At 42.4% G+C, this 19,932-nt stretch overlaps 1 protein-coding gene across 1 annotated transcript in view; it reads left to right on the top strand.

Annotated features, from left to right (window-relative positions):
- The window catches only part of LOC118393272 (WSC domain-containing protein 2), an 82,609-nt gene that overhangs the window by 29,511 nt on the left and 33,166 nt on the right, over positions 1 to 19,932 (top strand). The window contains exon 2 of the mRNA XM_035785803.2: positions 19,053 to 19,905. Within this exon, the coding sequence (XP_035641696.2) occupies positions 19,518 to 19,905 (388 nt within the window). The 5' untranslated portion in view covers positions 19,053 to 19,517. The remainder of the gene's footprint in view (positions 1 to 19,052; positions 19,906 to 19,932) is intronic.

The following is a 19,932-nucleotide window of genomic DNA, read 5'->3' on the forward strand; positions in this document are numbered from 1 at the left end:
ACACCATATCCAACTACAGCTAGTGTTAGACACCGTATCCAACTACAGCTAGTGTAAGACACCGTACCCTACTACAGCTAGTTTTAGACACTGTACCCTACTACAGCTAGTTTTCGACACTGTACCCTACTACAGCTAGTGTTAGACACCGTACCCTACTACAGTTAGTGTTCGATACTGTACCCTACTACAGCTAGTGTTTGATACTGTACCCAACTACAGCTAGTGTTCGATAATGTACCCTACTACAGCTAGTGTTAGACACTGTACATAAATACAGATAGTGTTAGATAATGTACCCAACTACAGCTAGTGTTAGACACCGTATCCAACTACAGCTAGTGTTAGACACCGTACCCAACTACAGCCAGTGTTAGACACCGTATCCAACTACAGCTAGTGTTAGACACCGTATCCAACTACAGCTAGTGATAGACACCGTATCCAACTACAGCTAGTGTTAGACACCGTACCCTACGACAGCTAGTGTTAGACACCGTATCCAACTACAGCTAGTGTCCGATACTGTACCCTACAACAGCTAGTGTTAGACACCGTACCCTACTACAGCTAGTGTTAGACACCGTACCCTACTACAGCTAGTGATAGACACCGTAACCTACTACAGCTAGTGTTAGACACTGTACCCTACGACAGCTAGTGTTAGACACCGTACACTACGACAGCTAGTGTTAGACACCGTACCCTACTACAGCTAGTGTTAGACACCATACCCTACTACAGCTAGTGTTAGACACTGTACCCTACTACAGCTAGTGTTCGATACTGTACCCTACTACAGCTAGTGTAAGATACTGTACCCAACTACAGCTTGTGTTAGACACCGTACCCTACTACAGCTAGTGTTAGACACCGTACCCTACTACAGCTAGTGTTAAACACCGTACCCTACTACAGCTAGTGTTAGACACCGTAACCTACTACAGCTAGTGTAAGATACTGTACCCTACTACAGCTAGTGTAAGATACTGTACCCAACTACAGCTTGTGTTCGATACTGTACCCTACTACAGCTAGTGTTAGACACCGTACCCTACTACAGCTAGTGTTAGACACCGTATCCAACTACAGCTAGTGTTAGACACCGTATCCAACTACAGCTAGTGTTAGACACCGTACCCTACGACAGCTAGTGTTAGACACCGTATCCCTACGACAGCTAGTGTTAGACACCGTACCCTACTACAGCTAGTGTTAGACACCGTACCCTACTACAGCTAGTGTTAGACACCGTATCCAACTACAGCTAGTGTTAGACACTGTACCCTACTACAGCTAGTGTTAGACACCGTACCCTACTACAGCTAGTGTTAGACACCGTACCCTACTACAGCTAGTGTAAGATACTGTACCCTACTACAGCTAGTGTAAGATACTGTACCCAACTACAGCTTGTGTTCGATACTGTACCCTACTACAGCTAGTGTTAGACACCGTACCCTACTACAGCTAGTGTTAGACACCGTACCCTACGACAGCTAGTGTTAGACACCGTATCCCTACGACAGCTAGTGTTAGACACCGTACCCTACTACAGCTAGTGTTAGACACCGTACCCTACTACAGCTAGTGTAAGACACCGTACCCTACTACAGCTAGTGTTAGACACCGTATCCAACTACAGCTAGTGTTAGACACCGTACCCTACTACAGCTAGTGTTAGACACCGTACCCTACTACAGCTAGTGTTCGATACTGTACCCTACTACAGCTAGTGTAAGATACTGTACCCAACTACAGCTTGTGTTAGACACCGTACCCTACTACAGCTAGTGTTAGACACCGTACCCTACTACAGCTAGTGTTAGACACCGTACCCTACTACAGCTAGTGTTAGACACCGTACCCTACTACAGCTAGTGTAAGATACTGTACCCTACTACAGCTAGTGTAAGATACTGTACCCAACTACAGCTTGTGTTCGATACTGTACCCTACTACAGCTAGTGTTAGACACCGTACCCTACGACAGCTAGTGTTAGACACCGTACCCAACTACAGCTAGTGTTAGACACTGTACCCTACTACAGCTAGTGTTAGACACCGTACCCTACGACAGCTAGTGTTAGACACCGTACCCTACGACAGCTAGTGTTAGACACCGTACCCTACTACAGCTAGTGTAAGACACCGTACCCTACTACAGCTAGTGTTAGACACCGTACCCTACTTCCGCTAGTGTTAGACACCGTACCCAAGTAAAGCTAGTGTTAGACACCATACCCTACTACAGCTAGTGTTAGATACTGTACCTAACTCCAGAAAGTGTTAGATACTGTACCCAACTACAGCTAGTGTTAGATACTGTACCAAACTACAGCCAGTGTTAGATACTGTACCCTACTACAGCTCGTGTTAGATACTGTAACGAACTACAGCTAGTGTTAGATACTGTACCCAACTACAGCTAGTGTTAGATAATATACCAAACTACAGCTAGTGTTAGATACTGTACCCAACTACAGCTAGTGTTAGATAATATACCAAACTACAGCTAGTGTTAGTTGCTGTACCCTACTACAGCTAGTGTTAGATAATATACCAAACTACAGCTAGTGTTAGATACTGTACCCTACTACAGCTAGTGTTAGATACTGTACCCAAATACAGTTAGTGTTAGATACTGTACCCAAGTACAGCTAGTGTAAGATACTGTACCCTACTTCAGCTATTTTAAGATACTGTACCCAAGTACAGCTAGTGTTAGATAATATACCAAACTACAGCGAGTGTTAGTTGCTGTACCCAACTACAGCTAGTGTTAGATAATATACCAAACTACAGCTAGTGTTAGATAATATACCAAACTACAGCTAGTGTTAGTTGCTGTACCCTACTACAGCTAGTGTTAGATAATATACCAAACTACAGCTAGTGTTAGATACTGTACCCTACTACAGCTAGTGTTAGAGACTGTACCCAAATACAGTTAGTGTTAGATACTGTACCCTACTACAGCTAGTGTTAGATACTGTACCCAAGTACAGCTAGTGTTAGATACTGTACCCTACTACAGCATGTGTTAGACACCGTATCCAACTACAGCTAGTTTTAGACACCGTACCCTTCTACAGCTAGTGTTAGACACCGTACCCTACTACAGCTAGTTTTAGACACCGTACCCTACTACAGCTAGTTTTAGACACCGTACCCTACTACAGCTAGTTTTAGACACCGTACCCTACTACAGCTAGTGTTAGACACCGTACCCTACTACAGCTAGTGTTAGACACCGTACCCTACTACAGCTAGTTTTAGACACTGTACCCTACTACAGCTAGTTTTAGACACCGTACCCTACTACAGCTAGTGTTAGACATCGTACCCTACTACAGCTAGTGTTAGACACCGTATCCAACTACAGCTAGTGTTAGACACCGTATCCAACTACAGCTAGTGTTAGACACCGTACCCAACTACAGCTAGTGTTAGACACCGTATCCAACTACAGCTAGTGTTAGACACCGTACCCTACTACAGCTAGTGTTAGACACTGTACCCTACTACAGCTAGTGTTAGACACTGTACCCTACGACAGCTAAGGTTAGACACCGTACCCTACGACAGCTAGTGTTAGACACCGTACCCTACTACAGCTAGTGTTAGACACCGTACCCTCCTACAGCTAGTGTTAGACACCTTACCCTACTACAGCTAGTGTTCGATACTGTACCCTACTACAGCTAGTGTTAGACACCGTATCCAACTACAGCTAGTGTTAGACACCGTACCCAACTACAGCTAGTGTTAGACACCGTACCCAACTACAGCTAGTGTTAGACACCGTATCCAACTACAGCTAGTGTTAGACACCGTACCCAACTACAGCTAGTGTTAGACACCGTACCCTACTACAGCTAGTGTTAGACACCGTACCCTACTACAGCTAGTGTTAGACACCGTACCCTACTACAGCTAGTGTTAGACACCGTACCCAACTACAGCTAGTGTTAGACACCGTATCCAACTACAGCTAGTGTTAGACACCGTATCCAACTACAGCTAGTGTTAGACACTGTACCCTACTACAGCTAGTGTTAGACACCGTACCCTCCTACAGCTAGTGTTAGACACTGTACCCTACGACAGCTAGTGTTAGACACCGTACCCTACGACAGCTAGTGTTAGACACCGTACCCTACTACAGCTAGTGTTAGACACCGTACCCTACTACAGCTAGTGTTAGACACCGTACCCTACTACAGCTAGTGTTCGATACTGTACCCTACTACAGCTAGTGTAAGATACTGTACCCAACTACAGCTTGTGTTAGACACCGTACCCTACTACAGCTAGTGTTAGACACCGTACCCTACTACAGTTAGTGTTAGACACCGTACCCTACTTCAGCTAGTGTTAGACACCGTACCCTACTACAGCTAGTGTTCGATACTGTACCCTACTACAGCTAGTGTAAGATACTGTACCCAACTACAGCTTGTGTTCAATACTGTACCCTACTACAGCTAGTGTAAGATACTGTACCCAACTACAGCTAGTGTTAGACACCGTACCCTACTACAGCTAGTGTTAGACACCGTATCCAACTACAGCTAGTGTTAGACACCGTACCCTACGACAGCTAGTGTTAGACACCATACCCTACTACAGCTAGTGTTAGACACCGTACCCTACTACAGCTAGTGTAAGATACTGTACCCTACTACAGCTAGTGTTAGAAACTGTACCCTACTACAGCTAGTGTTAGACACCGTACCCTACTACAGCTAGTGTAAGAAACTGTACCCAACTACAGCTTGTGTTCGATACTGTACCCTACTACAGCTAGTGTAAGATACTGTACCCAACTACAGCTAGTGTTAGACACCGTACCCTACTACAGCTAGTGTTAGACACCGTACCCTACTACAGCTAGTTTTAGACACTGTACCCTACTACAGCTAGTTTTAGACACCGTACCCTACTACAGCTAGTGTTAGACATCGTACCCTACTACAGCTAGTGTTAGACACCGTATCCAACTACAGCTAGTGTTAGACACCGTATCCAACTACAGCTAGTGTTAGACACCGTATCCAACTACAGCTAGTGTTAGACACCGTACCCAACTACAGCTAGTGTTAGACACCGTATCCAACTACAGCTAGTGTTAGACACTGTACCCTACTACAGCTAGTGTTAGACACTGTACCCTACGACAGCTAGTGTTAGACACCGTACCCTACGACAGCTAGTGTTAGACACCGTACCCTACTACAGCTAGTGTTAGACACCGTACCCTACTACAGCTAGTGTTAGACACCGTACCCTACTACAGCTAGTGTTCGATACTGTACCCTACTACAGCTAGTGTAAGATACTGTACCCAACTACAGCTTGTGTTAGACACCGTACCCTACTACAGCTAGTGTTAGACACCGTACCCTACTACAGTTAGTGTTAGACACCGTACCCTACTTCAGCTAGTGTTAGACACCGTACCCTACTACAGCTAGTGTTCGATACTGTACCCTACTACAGCTAGTGTAAGATACTGTACCCAACTACAGCTTGTGTTCAATACTGTACCCTACTACAGCTAGTGTAAGATACTGTACCCAACTACAGCTAGTGTTAGACACCGTACCCTACTACAGCTAGTGTTAGACACCGTATCCAACTACAGCTAGTGTTAGACACCGTACCCTACGACAGCTAGTGTTAGACACCATACCCTACTACAGCTAGTGTTAGACACCGTACCCTACTACAGCTAGTGTAAGATACTGTACCCTACTACAGCTAGTGTTAGAAACTGTACCCTACTACAGCTAGTGTTAGACACCGTACCCTACTACAGCTAGTGTAAGAAACTGTACCCAACTACAGCTTGTGTTCGATACTGTACCCTACTACAGCTAGTGTAAGATACTGTACCCAACTACAGCTAGTGTTAGACACCGTACCCTACTACAGCTAGTGTTCGATACTGTACCCTACTACAGCTAGTGTAAGATACTGTACCCAACTACAGCTTGTGTTCGATACTGTACCCTACTACAGCTAGTGTAAGATACTGTACCCTACTACAGCTAGTGTTAGACACTGTACCCTACTACAGCTAGTGTTAGACACTGTACCCTACTACAGCTAGTGTAAGAAACTGTACCCAACTACAGCTTGTGTTCGATACTGTACCCTACTACAGCTAGTGTAAGATACTGTACCCTACTACAGCTAGTGTAAGATACTGTACCCTACTACAGCTAGTGTTAGATAATATACCAAACTACAGCGAGTGTTAGTTGCTGTACCCAACTACAGCTAGTGTTAGATAATATACCAAACTACAGCTAGTGTTAGATAATATACCAAACTACAGCTAGTGTTAGATAATATACCAAACTACAGCTAGTGTTAGTTGCTGTACCCTACTACAGCTAGTGTTAGATAATATACCAAACTACAGCTAGTGTTAGTTGCTGTCCCCTACTACAGCTAGTGTTAGATAATATACCAAACTACAGCTAGTGTTAGATACTGTACCCTACTACAGCTAGTGTTAGATACTGTACCCAAATACAGTTAGTGTTAGATACTGTACCCAAGTATATCTAGTGTAAGATACTGTACCCTACTTCAGCTATTGTAAGATACTGTACCCAAGTACAGCTAGTGTAAGATACTGTACCCTACTTCAGCTATTGTAAGATACTGTACCCAAGTACAGCTAGTGTAAGATACTGTACCCTACTTCAGCTATTGTAAGATACTGTACCCAAGTACAGCTGGTGTTATATACTGTACCCAACTACAGGTAGTGTTAGATACTGTACCCAACTACAGCTAGTGTTAGATACTGTACCCAAGTACAGCTAGTGTTAGATACTGTACCCAACTACAGCTAGTGTTAGACACCGTACCCTACTACAGCTAGTGTTCGATACTGTACCCTACTACAGCTAGTGTAAGATACTGTACCCAACTACAGCTTGTGTTCGATACTGTACCCTACTACAGCTAGTGTAAGATACTGTACCCTACTACAGCTAGTGTTAGACACTGTACCCTACTACAGCTAGTGTTAGACACCGTACCCTACTACAGCTAGTGTAAGATACTGTACCCAACTACAGCTAGTGTTAGACACCGTATCCAACTACAGCTATTGTTAGACACCGTACCCTACTACAGCTAGTGTTCGACACCGTATCCAACTACAGCTAGTGTTAGACACCGTATCCAACTACAGCTAGTGTTAGACACCGTACCCTACGACAGCTAGTGTTAGACACCGTACCCTACAACAGCTAGTGTTAGACACCGTACCCTACTACAGCTAGTGTTAGACACTGTACCCTACGACAGCTAGTGTTAGACACCGTACCCTACTACAGCTAGTGTTAGACACCGTACCCTACTACAGCTAGTGTAAGACACCGTACCCTACTACAGCTAGTGTTAGACACCGTACCCTACTACAGCTAGTGTTAGACACCGTATCCAACTACAGCTAGTGTTAGTTGCTGTACCCTACTACAGCTAGTGTTAGATAATATACCAAACTACAGCTAGTGTTAGATACTGTACCCTACTACAGCTAGTGTTAGATACTGTACCCAAATACAGTTAGTGTTAGATACTGTACCCAAGTACAGCTAGTGTAAGATACTGTACCCTACTTCAGCTATTGTAAGATACTGTACCCAAGTACAGCTAGTGTAAGATACTGTACCCTACTTCAGCTATTGTAAGATACTGTACCCAAGTACAGCTAGTGTAAGATACTGTACCCTACTTCAGCTATTGTAAGATACTGTACCCAAGTACAGCTGGTGTTATATACTGTACCCAACTACAGGTAGTGTTAGATACTGTACCCAACTACAGCTAGTGTTAGATACTGTACCCTACTACAGCTAGTGTTAGATACTGTACCCAAATACAGTTAGTGTTAGATACTGTACCCAAGTACAGCTAGTGTAAGATACTGTACCCTACTTCAGCTATTGTAAGATACTGTACCCAAGTACAGCTAGTGTAAGATACTGTACCCTACTTCAGCTATTGTAAGATACTGTACCCAAGTACAGCTAGTGTAAGATACTGTACCCTACTTCAGCTATTGTAAGATACTGTACCCAAGTACAGCTGGTGTTATATACTGTACCCAACTACAGGTAGTGTTAGATACTGTACCCAACTACAGCTAGTGTTAGATACTGTACCCAAGCACAGCTAGTGTTAGATACTGTACCCAACTACAGCTAGTGTTAGAAAACCTACCCAAATACAGGTAGTGTTAGACACCGTACCCAAGTAAAGCTAGTGTTAGACACCATACCTTACTTCGGCTAGTGTTAGATACTGTACCCAACTACAGCTAGTGTTAGATACTGTACCCAACTACAGCTAGTGTTAGAAAACCTACCCAAATACAGGTAGTGTTAGAAACCGTACCCAACAACAGCTGGTGTTCGATACCGTACCTTACTTCAGCTAGTGTTAGATACTGTACCCAACTACAGATAGTGTTAGATACTGTACCCAACTACAGATAGTGTTAGATACTGCACCCAACTACGGCTCGTGTGAGACACTTTACCTAACTACAGCATCTATACAACTTCTGTGCCAAAGAATCATGTCACTAACTGTAATAAACCTTGTCTAACCAGCAGTGTTGGGGAAGCAACTTTGAAAATATAGTTTACCAAGCTACCAATTACACTGAAATAAGTTAATCTACATGAAAGCTACACTTAAAAAGTTGTTCACTACATCCAAACTACTTCCAAACTACTAAATCTGAAATGTCATAGATAAGAAATTGCAAGAACTTTAGAGTCATATTGACAGAATTGCAGAATGTGTAAGTTAGTCTATTAAACACAACAACTGAATTTCAAGTGAGAATCAGGTAGGTCTGATGCAGAAAAATAAAGGAAATTCTTACCGACTTCTCCCATATTTTATTTTATTATTGCAAATAAAGTAGTGTGTAGTTATAGTAGTTAGCTAAACCGCTACATGGCAGAAAAGTAATTAACTTCTGAAAACACTACCTAGATTACAATTTAGGTCAACTATTGCCAAGCTACTGCAAAATTTAGTTAAATTACAAGTTAAACTACATGTACTCCCCAAAACTGTTCACCAGTGATAACAGTTTATTTTGGGCACCCAGTGAAGGGCTATGACAGCTGTTTTCAAAGTGCTATGTTAGCTTCAGAGGACGAATCTTACGAAAGACAGGATATATCTGGGAAGTTTCCCACACAGCCCCACTGACAAGCTTCCACAGCCTCTGAGTGGCTACCACTAATTCCATGAATTGGGAATTGAGCCAATCACTGATACCAGCCGGCACACTCCAGGATCAAACATGGGTCTAATCAAAATGGTTGGCATGAAGATGTGAAACACCTGCACCGTGTGGCTGGCTACTACTGTACACTGCCAGACACAGAGCAAACAGAGCTGCTCCTGTGCTCTTTACCCACTGCCCCTCAATACTTATTGCCAGGACCTCCTGAGCACAACCGTTTTCAAGGCTCCACCAACACTCACAGGCACCATCTGTGCTTATCTTATAAAGAGCTGTGTCACTTAGGAGCTACGCCTGGAATAGATCTTAAAGCTGGAATCCGTAGCGGTGAAACTGCCACGTCCGTTTGCCATATTACAACAACAAAGACTTTACTTCAAACAACGAACACAGTTTTTTCCCCCTCAGACATCATTACATGTGCATAGAACTGCAGAGCATGTACTACTACTTATTTGACCAAGATGCTGGATGCTCCTCTCCTTCTTTCATAAACAAAACAAAAAACTATTACAAATGCATCTGAGGGCCAACAGTCGCACTGTTTCATCTTCCGAGGATTTTAGCTTCAATTCACAGACCTCAGTTAAAGCATTGCCTTGGGATTTAGTTTTGCAAAATTCCTGAGACTTTCAATAAATTCCCTGGTTTTCCCAAAATCCCGGTTGGAGGCTTACCAGAACCAGGAGGGAATATGCAGGAAATCCGGAATCCTTCAACCAGGATTTCAGAAAAACCACACACTCCTCTCTCCGGCCCCACACTGGCCTCTCATCAGTCCCACACACTTCTCTCTCTCTCTCTCTCTCTCTCTCTCTCTCTCTCTCTCTCTCTCTCTCTCTCTCTCTCTCTCTCTCTCTCTCTCTCTCTCTCTCTCTCTCTCTCTCTCTCTCTCTCTCTCTCTCTCTCTCGCCCCACACTGGCCCTTGTTCAGCCATGTTGTGATGCTGTTATCACTGTTGTAGAATGCAATATCATCAGGGAGGAAGCCAGTCACAGCCAAGCCCAACACAAATCAGAGGAGAGGATTGATTAAAATAAAATTTAAACCAGCTGTGGTCAACTCTGTTTCAGAGCTCTTTGTCGCCCTGTTTCCCAATAATTCAGGAGTGGAATAGGGTTCATTTGGCAAATAAAATACAAAATAACAGAAATTGGATACATACAGTATAGTATGTAAGGGCCAAGCCAAACCACAAACCGTATGTTTTATGTCTTAGTTATTTGACCATTGGAAAATATTATTTTCTGGGACTGATTTGTTTTCGTTTATTGATGTTCTGCACAGCATAGTTCTCCTGTTTGCTCTCTCAACATAATGTCATTACCATTGCATTTCTACCCAATTTATTTTCTTGGCATAAGAACATAAAAATGTTAGACATTTATGAAAAACAATTTGAGATTATCCCATTCATGACAATAATATCTAGAGAAATGTTTATTTTTATTTGGTGTGGCAGACGGCAGGGCGAGTTGGCGAGTTGTAATTGAGGGGAGATATCTTGCAGGTAGCTGGCTCCACCGCCGAGCCTTATATGAACTTCCTGCCCCAACGAGGGGAGGCTGTAGGTGGTTTGTAAAGGCCGTTGTTGTTGGAAGGTGAGGACCAACGCACAGCGTGGTAAGTGTCCATATTTTTAATAAAGCAATTGAACACTGAACAAAAACAACAAAGTGAACGAACGAAACCGAAACTGTTCTGTCTGGTGCAGAATACAAACACCAAACAGAAAATAATCACCCACCACTCAAGGGTGAAAACAGGCTGCCTAAGTATGGTTCTCAATCAGGGACAATAGCTGCCTCTGATTGAGAACCATACCAGGCCAAACACAGAAATACCAAATCATAGAAAAAAGAACATAGACTGCCCACCCAACTCACGCCCTGACCATACTAAAACAAAGACATCACAAAGGAACTAAGGTCAGAACGTGACATGGTTAAGCCAAGGAGTGCTTGAGGATAAAGGAGGCAGCAGCCTGCACAAAGGGGCAGAGGAGGAGCGATAGCTGTAAGAGCGATAGCTGTGATTACCTGTGGTGACCTGGACTGTCGGATTACCCCCCCCTTGTGTACCGGACCGGATTGGCTGATGACCCCAGTGTGAGGAGTACACCTGGAAAATGGAACGGACAATGAGAACGGCTTGTGGACTGTGAGGTGATTGGTGCATTTCCCCAGTGTACCAAAACCCTTAATAAATGCATTCTAATTGTGCTACTGGTGCCTGTTTGTTATTGAACTTGGTGACGTGGAAACCCCACACCCTTGAGCCTACTATAGTGGTTTATACAAGGTAATCCAATAACATCACAAATGATAATGAATGAAAACAGATAAGGAGATAATTATATTTAATCAAATTATCTGTTTTTTTGATTCAATGTTACAAAAGTGGTCTGTATTATCCTCATCTGGGGCCAAACACAAGGCATATAAACACGACTCACTCAGTAGGTGACTAACTAATTCACCAGGTGAATCCAGTTAAAAGCTATGTCATGGATATGTCATGTTCTTAGTGTTTTGTACACTCTGTGTATATAAGAAGGCTGTTAGTGACAGAGGCGGTGACACCTGTCAGAGAGCCAGCAAGGCAGGACTGGGTAGGACAGTGTAGGACAGAAAGGCTGGTGGTCACATAAGGTGGTCTCAGTTGACCTGTTCCCTGAGCTAGGTGGGATAGAAACCGTTTTTAAACCAAGACGTTTTTCCACCAACTTTAGCATCCCGCCAACTTTTTGCCGACTTTTCTTCATATATGAAAGATATTGCCAGCAACAAATACCTATACTTTTATTTCCGCCAACCTACTTACGCCTCGATCACACCGACAGCATCATTGCATTTAGGTACACCAGAAGTACATTCATTTCCAATGGAATGCTACGTTTGCCTTGCAGCATCGCGTTAGAGGCAGTTGCAGTGCATTCTACTGTATAGTAAACAGCTTGACAGAAATGATAGCAGAAGGGGACACATATCCAGATGATTCTGCATACCATTTTGCCATTGACGCTGTCTGTGTGATCAAGGTGTTAGTCATGATTGCGTAAAGTTCTGCCTACAGCTTAGTATGAAATGTAGCCGTAATGCATTGGCACACACTATGCTCTTACACCTCGAACATGCCTACATCTTCATTGCGCAAAATGGTATGCAGCATCATCTGGATATACAGTGCCTTTGGAAAGTATTCAGACACCTTGACTTTTTGGACATTTTGTTAGGTTACAGCCTTATTCTAAAATTGATTGAATCGTTTTTTTCCCCTCATCAATCTACACACAACACCCCATAATGTCAAAGCAGGTTTTTAGACATGTTTGCTAATTTCTATAAAGAGAAAAATGAAATATGACATTTACATAAGTATTCAGATCCTTTATTCAGTACTTTGCTGAAGCATCTTTGGCAGCAATTACAGCCTTGAGTCTTCTTGGGTATGACGTTACAAGCTTGGCACACCTGTATTTGAGGTGGTTCACCAATTCTTCCCTGCAGATCCACTCAAGATCTGACTGGTTGGAAGGGGAGCGTTGCTGCACAGCTATTTTCAGGTCTCCCAAAGATGTTCGATCGAGTTCAAGACTGAGCTCTGGCTGGGCCACTCAAGGGCATTCAGAGACTTGTCCTGAAGCCACTCCTGTGTTGTCTTGGCTGTGTGCTTAGGGTAGTTGTCCTGTTGGAAGGTGAACCTTCACCCCAGTCTGAGGTCCTGAGCACTCTGGAGCAGGTTTTCACCAAGGATATCTCTGTACTTTGCTCCATTAATCTTTGCCTTGATCCTGACTAATCTCCCAGTCCCTGCCGCTGAAAAACACCCCCACACCATGATGCTGCCACCACCATGCTTCACCATAGGGATAGTGCCAGGTTCAATCTTGCTTTCATCAGACCAGAGAATCTTGTTTCTCATGGTCTGAGAGTCTTTAAGTGCCTTTTGGCAAACTCGAAGCGGGCTGTCATGTGCCTTTTAATAAGGAGTGGCTTCCATCTGACCACTCTACCATAACAGCCTGATTGGTAATAATGTAAGTAGGGTGGTTGGTTGGGGTGGATCGGTGGGCATATAACGCAAATGTGTAGCAAGGTTGCTAGTTCGAATCTCATCATGGACAACTCTAGCATTTTAGCTAATTAGCAACTTTTCAACTGTTAACTACTTTTTAGCTGCTTTGCAACTACTTAGCATGTAAGCTAACTCTTCCCCTAACCCTAACTGCAACCCATTAACCTAACTCCTAAACTTAACCCTAACCTCTAGCCAAGCTAACGGTATTCAGCTAGCTAATATTAGCCACCTAGCTAGTTTTCATAACATATTGTACATTTTGCAAATTCGTAACATATTGTACATTTTGCAAATTTGTACTTATAATCATACGAAATGGGTGATGGACATCCACAAATGAATTAATACCGTTTAAAATGTAACGTATCATACTAAATGGAGTGTATTTAATTTACATACAGAATAATATGAAATGCTCTGAGACCAGGTTGTGATTTCATGCACATGCTGCAGACTTTTGGCTGCACAGACCAGTAACATAATTAAACAAAGAATATGGCATTCTATTCGTAAAAAGAAACAATTTGTCTTAAAATGTTTCTTAGGACCTGCCTAAAAAAAAATCACGGATTCCTTTATAATGGTGTATATTCAATAGATTTATTCAAATAGACGTCCACCCACATTGATCCACATCTACTCCCACACTTCCCAGCATGTGCACGGGAGATATAAATGGTTTATCCTGGCAAGAATGTGGTTCAAATGGGACTCTATGAATTGGGCTCTAAAAAACATGGCCTGATTTTGTTTTACAGTAAAGGCTTTCTGTAAAGGGTATGAGTGAGGTGACAGCATCCACTCTGCAGGAGAGCCCCTTGCCTAGTGCTCAATAAGTCACAGGGCAGATATGAAGTATATTTATGGAGTGTCCTGCAGAGCCATGGCCCACAGCACGCACTGAGCTGCCCGACTGCCCGGTAACGATTAACTCTGACATTTCTCCCGCCAGAATCCACTCGGATTAAATATTTGCTGGCTCATTTAATATGAATGTGAATTAATGGTCAATCACGCCGTGTCTAGACTTGACAGTTCATGCAGCTTTTGTATTCTGATCATGGAGATCATGAAATTTCGAACACGTCATGTGTATACGCCTACATTTAAATGTCCATGTTGTGTCTGGATTCCCTTTTTTTATGTATTCAAATGCCAGTATGCATTCTGCAAACGGTGGAACAGGATACATCTGATAAGAACACAACAACAACTTGATGGCAGGAGCCATTTACTGTAGCTATCTAGCCAGTGAAACTCTGTAGCTAGCCAGCAAGTTAGCTAGCAAAGTTAAAGGGATTGCAAACAGGTTAGCATAACTCTAGCCACACAAAAACATTTTTTTGTAAATAAGCTAGCTGGCTAGCCATTTTGAAGCCAATAAACACGTTCCTCACACACTAGGAACATATTTCCTCTAACGTTTAATGAAAAAAGGTGCCTCACTTCGAAAACACAAGTTTTCTGGAGACTTGTGGCAGAGTGCTGATGATGTCATCCCAAAAATGTGCCTGATTGCATCCAGACTGAGGAGAAATGTTGCCCTGACCACCTTCTGAAGTGGTCAGCCAGATATGAACACAGTCCAACCCCAATACTCGAGGAGGTTCTCACTTCAAGGGCCTCTTATAGCTCATTTAAACATTGTAAACTCACGGCAAGTCATAGAACCCCAATTGGCAATTAGAGAATGTAAGGACACCTGTAACTCTCTGCCCCCCTACATACAAAACCTGTCTGTGTTTCAATGTCTTGTTTGAAGTCAGTGACCTCTGCATCCACTCTTATTACGGTCATTTGAACCTGCAAATTAGAAATGCTCTTCTCAGGTGGAGTTTGTAGTTCAATTTCATTTTTTCCATTGTGTGCTTATAAATAATTAATAGGGTGATTGCAAGTGTGTGTGTGCATGTGTGTATACTGTAACATTCTGCCATCTGCCACCAGTTGTGTGCCCTTTATCTTTCTCCCCAACCATGCCCAAAATCTGCCCAGGTGTTTTTTGCCTCTGGCCTACATGCCAATCCCAGTATGTAAAAGAATGCTAGGCAGATATAATATGTCTGTGTCTGCATGCCATGGTTAGAAAGTGAAAATAAGGAGGAAGAGCGCATGAGGGGAAGTACTTGAGTACCTTTATATGTACTGTAGTACCTTTTATGAAGGTCTGCCTCTAAGTCAAGGTTACCCCCCCTCCTCCCCTCTGAATGCTCTGACCTCAAACACCTTAATCTCCCAAGGCATTGGGTGTAAACACAAACCTTATAATGGCCATAGCGTGACTCAGAGGACAGATAAGGACACTCTTTTTTCACCACCCGCTAAGGTGGTACACTGAAAGAGTGGTAGAGTTTTTTCCTATTCCATCAAATCGATATTGGCTTTTTTGTATGTTTTATAAAAGTACAGACTCATGGGGGAAACATGGGAAAGTAATGCTTGTTTGAAATGTGCTAACTTGTTATTCCAACTTATAGACAAGCTCCAGAAGGTGTTACACACTTGCTGAAGAGGCATTGTTTTGTATGCTCATTCAGCATATTTCATGTGATGTCCAGAGATGGCCTGAGTATATTTTCAACTAAAAATCTACATTTTTGGCTAAGTACTTGAAAGTGTGTTGTGTAACAAACGGCATTAAGTGATGCAAACCATACATTTGCATGCATTTTTTGTTAACCAACATTTTAATTTTTTCTTCAGAAATATGTTAATTGGGGTCTCCTTGAGCAGTCCTATCACTACTGATGTTTTTATGCAAGGAAAACCGGGTCTGGGTTTCTAATGGTTAAGTAAAAGGTTCTCTGTCATTTGCTTTTCGTCTGCTCAGCATTCTTGTTATGTTGTGTCATGTCGCTCCAGTTGACATTGACAGTGTTCAATATTCCAAGAATCATCTTTGTTTGTCTCTGTCATGGATGCTGTGTTTGCCCTTTGCTTAAAGATTTAACGCAGTGAGAGTTGTTTTATACAAGAGCCTTCTGAGTTCTTTTTTCGACTCTCTCCTTATTTGCAATCGAACTTCAGAGTTTTGTTCATCTCCTCATACTCTGCTTCTACTGGGCATTCCACTGAGTTCAAAACTTGGTCCACTTATTCTGCCACAACAATACTGTTGATCTTCATTTCTTCCTCACCACTGTCATCAGAAATCATCAGAAATGACAATGTTGTTTTTACCCAAGTCAAGGATTGCTTCGTCATCTGATTCACTTTCAGAGTCAAGAGCGAGTCAGGCTGTCAACCTCCAGAGAGTAGCCCATCACAACATTCTCCTACTGAGCTTTGTCAATAGCGGCAGTTAAATTCAGGGCAGTGATGACGTTGAGAGCTGTAGCAACACGTTTGCAATTGTCCATTGCTATTATCTTTAAAATAAAAATCTGTGGTAGACTACTGATCAGGAAACCCCCATTATGTTATAGACAGTAGCCTGTGGCATGGTAGACCAATCAGGAATCATCTCTCAGCATGACCAGCCCCTCCATTATCTCAGCCAATCAAGGCTAGCCAGGAAGAATCCTTTTTTTCTCCATAAGAAATAAACTAGGCTCGTAATTTAAAATGTTTACAGATCACCAAAGAGTTTGCTATTAAGCACATATATATTTTTTTAAACGTAAAAAAAAATAATATATATATATTTTTTTTTTCACATATTTTTTAATGAATGAAGAACGCCCGTCTTACTTGAGATATCCAGACAAATGTCCATTAATTATATTCCGCATGATATTTCACATTTCCCGTTGCTGCAGGATTATTTTCCTGCTGTAGTAAACTGGCTCAAATTAAGATCCTACATCTGTAGTGTTGTTAATATAAAGAATGTTACCAGATCCTGATCTGGGACCACTGAAACAGAATGGGATTTTTTATTTATTTTTCAATTCAGCAACTCATACCATCCGTGATGGAGAGGATTGTAGCCATTTCCTGCAATCAAATGACATAGTGACCTCATGGGTAGAATGTTATTCATATTTTTCATAATTTCATAATGAATAAACATTATTTTAAAAAACCTGCCGAAAATCCGGTGTTTCTATGTCTTCTATGATGTATATAAAGTGTAATATTGGGATGCAAACGCTAAACTGAATACATTTCAACTCTATATCTGACATGGTATATAGGTGTCTTCTTTTTTTAAGCTGTGTGAGGTGTATACTTTTGTTTCAAAGTAGATTTGTTTAGTACTACCAAGAAACACTCTGTGTGACCCTGATTTAGCCAACTGCAGTAAAAGGTTAACTCGACTGCTGTGGGGTGGAACTCCTATGTTTCCCCTCCCCATCCAGTGTTTCCATTCCAATCTCATTTAGAAGATATAATGAAGCCTGTAGAGCTCAGAGCTAGTTGGAACAGAGAGGACCACCCACAGTTGGGTTTAGTATGAACTGAAGGCAACAACCACCACAGCCCAAAGCTTTTCATCCACTCTAATCAGAGATATATTAGAAATATGTATTTCAATTACTTTTGAGCATTTTGTCATTTGTATTTCACCGGCCTTAACTACAATCCAATGTATTAGTAGCAAGATACTTTCAAGAACTGTAATTAGTATTTTCAAAATATAAAATACTTTCTAATAACTTTATTTAATTATTATTATTTAATTTCACCTTGCATTGATATCAGAAGTCTAATGGCATTATGGTGTGATAAGAGTGTCTTCTAAATTACCAATACATAAATGAAAATGTAAAAATGAACATTAAAGCATGCTGGGTATTGTGTTAATGAGCTCCGCCCCGAAACAAGGTCAATGATATTACCCAGTGTACTTTCTAATTGTTTATTATTTTGCTAATTTAGTAGACACTCTTATCCAGAGCGACTTACAGTCAGTGCATTCAACTGAGGTAGATAAACAACCACATTTCACAGCCATAGCAAGTAAAACACTTGTCGTTAGAGCTACTGAGAATGCTGTTGTAGTGAAGCCGTGTACTTGCAAGTGTATTTATGTAAATACTCTACTTTGCAAAAGTATTTTGTATTTTAGTTTGATGCATTTGTCTTAATAATAGTGTCTTGTATTTATTTGTGAGATTCATTTTGATGTATCTTTTGGCCATATCTAACCCTAATGTGCTGTTTGCCACTGCTTCTGCTTTTTTCGGGTTAGGTTGTTTATTTATTTGTGTTAGTTTATTTCTTTGCAACCTGGTGCATGATGGTTGAGTGTTGCTGAGGAGGTGGGGAGATGGTGTGTGTGGGTGGGCACTACACCCAAAGCTATAAGACTGGTAAAATAGTTTGTTAAATAGTTAACCAATAGCTACCTGGAATATCTGCATTGATCCTTTTTGCACTAATCTCTTTTGACTCATCAAATACTCCGTTGTTACTATTTATTATCTATTCCGTTGCCTAGTCACTTTATCCCTCCCTATATGTACATACAGTATCTACCTCAACTACCTTGTACCCCTTGACTCGATATTGGTACCTCGTGTACATAGCCAAGTTATTGTGTGTTAGAATTTTTCTATTTATTCTTTGTGTTATTATTTCTCTTTTTTTTCTCTTCTATTTCAATGTTTTTTTCTCTGCATTGTTTGGAAGGGCCCGAAAGGAAGCATTTCACTGTTAGACTACACATGTTGTTTATGAAGCATGTTACAAATACAATTCGATTTTGATTTGATTTAATGCGGCTTATTTTACTTTCAGATGGCGAGCCACAACCTCCGTCACAGACCGTCGCGGTAAATGGCTGGAGGGAGTAAAAGCGTCTTCCATCTGCTTGGCGGTGGAAAGGGCCTCTGTGGAGCTGTGGTCGTCTTTCAGTCTCAGCAAATCACCTTTCCTGCCATGGCCCCACCATCAGCTCTCTGCCCTCCTGATGCTTTCTCAGAGGGAATGTAGAGAGACACACACTGGAGACACACTCTCCAGCACTACACACACACCCCTTCATGCAGAGATCCCATACACACACACTCCTTAGCTCAAGATACCTTTGTTGTGTGTGTTTTTTTACCTGGTAGGCAATTATTTTTCCCCAACCAGAATTGGATTTGGACTCTCTGTCCTGTGTGATTGAACCTCTTAGTAGCTTTAGGGGGGTGTTGTCCTGCTCTGCTGCTTTATGGTTGGGTGTCCCTGGGACGTTGTGACTGAGCAGGGGGAGCCAGCATGGCCAGGCCTCTGCTGAAAATCCAACGCTACTTTCGCAGGAAACCTGTGCGCTTCTTCTCCTTCATCCTCCTCTACCTGACAGCTGGGAGCCTGGTGTTCCTGCACTCTGGCTTTGTAGGGGACAGCTCCACGGGGGAAAATGGGGGCCGGGACCCCATGGTAGCATCTGGGATAGGGAACAGGGTGGCCTCCTCAGACGGCCGGGGGGTAGGAATGATGGGGAGGGTGTTGAAAGATACACGCAGACCCACCCCACGGAGGTACGGCCCTCCCTGGATGAAAGGGGCTGGTGGGAAGGACTGGGAGGGTAGGGGAGTAGACTACACCAGCAGCTGGAACCGCGCCCTCAAGGGACGCAACGCCAAAGATCTGGACGACGGACGGGGTGAGTCAAAAGTTTATGTTGATACAT

This window comes from Oncorhynchus keta, chromosome 14 (genome assembly GCF_023373465.1).
Source record: "Oncorhynchus keta strain PuntledgeMale-10-30-2019 chromosome 14, Oket_V2, whole genome shotgun sequence".
NCBI classification, from domain to species: domain Eukaryota; kingdom Metazoa; phylum Chordata; class Actinopteri; order Salmoniformes; family Salmonidae; genus Oncorhynchus; species Oncorhynchus keta.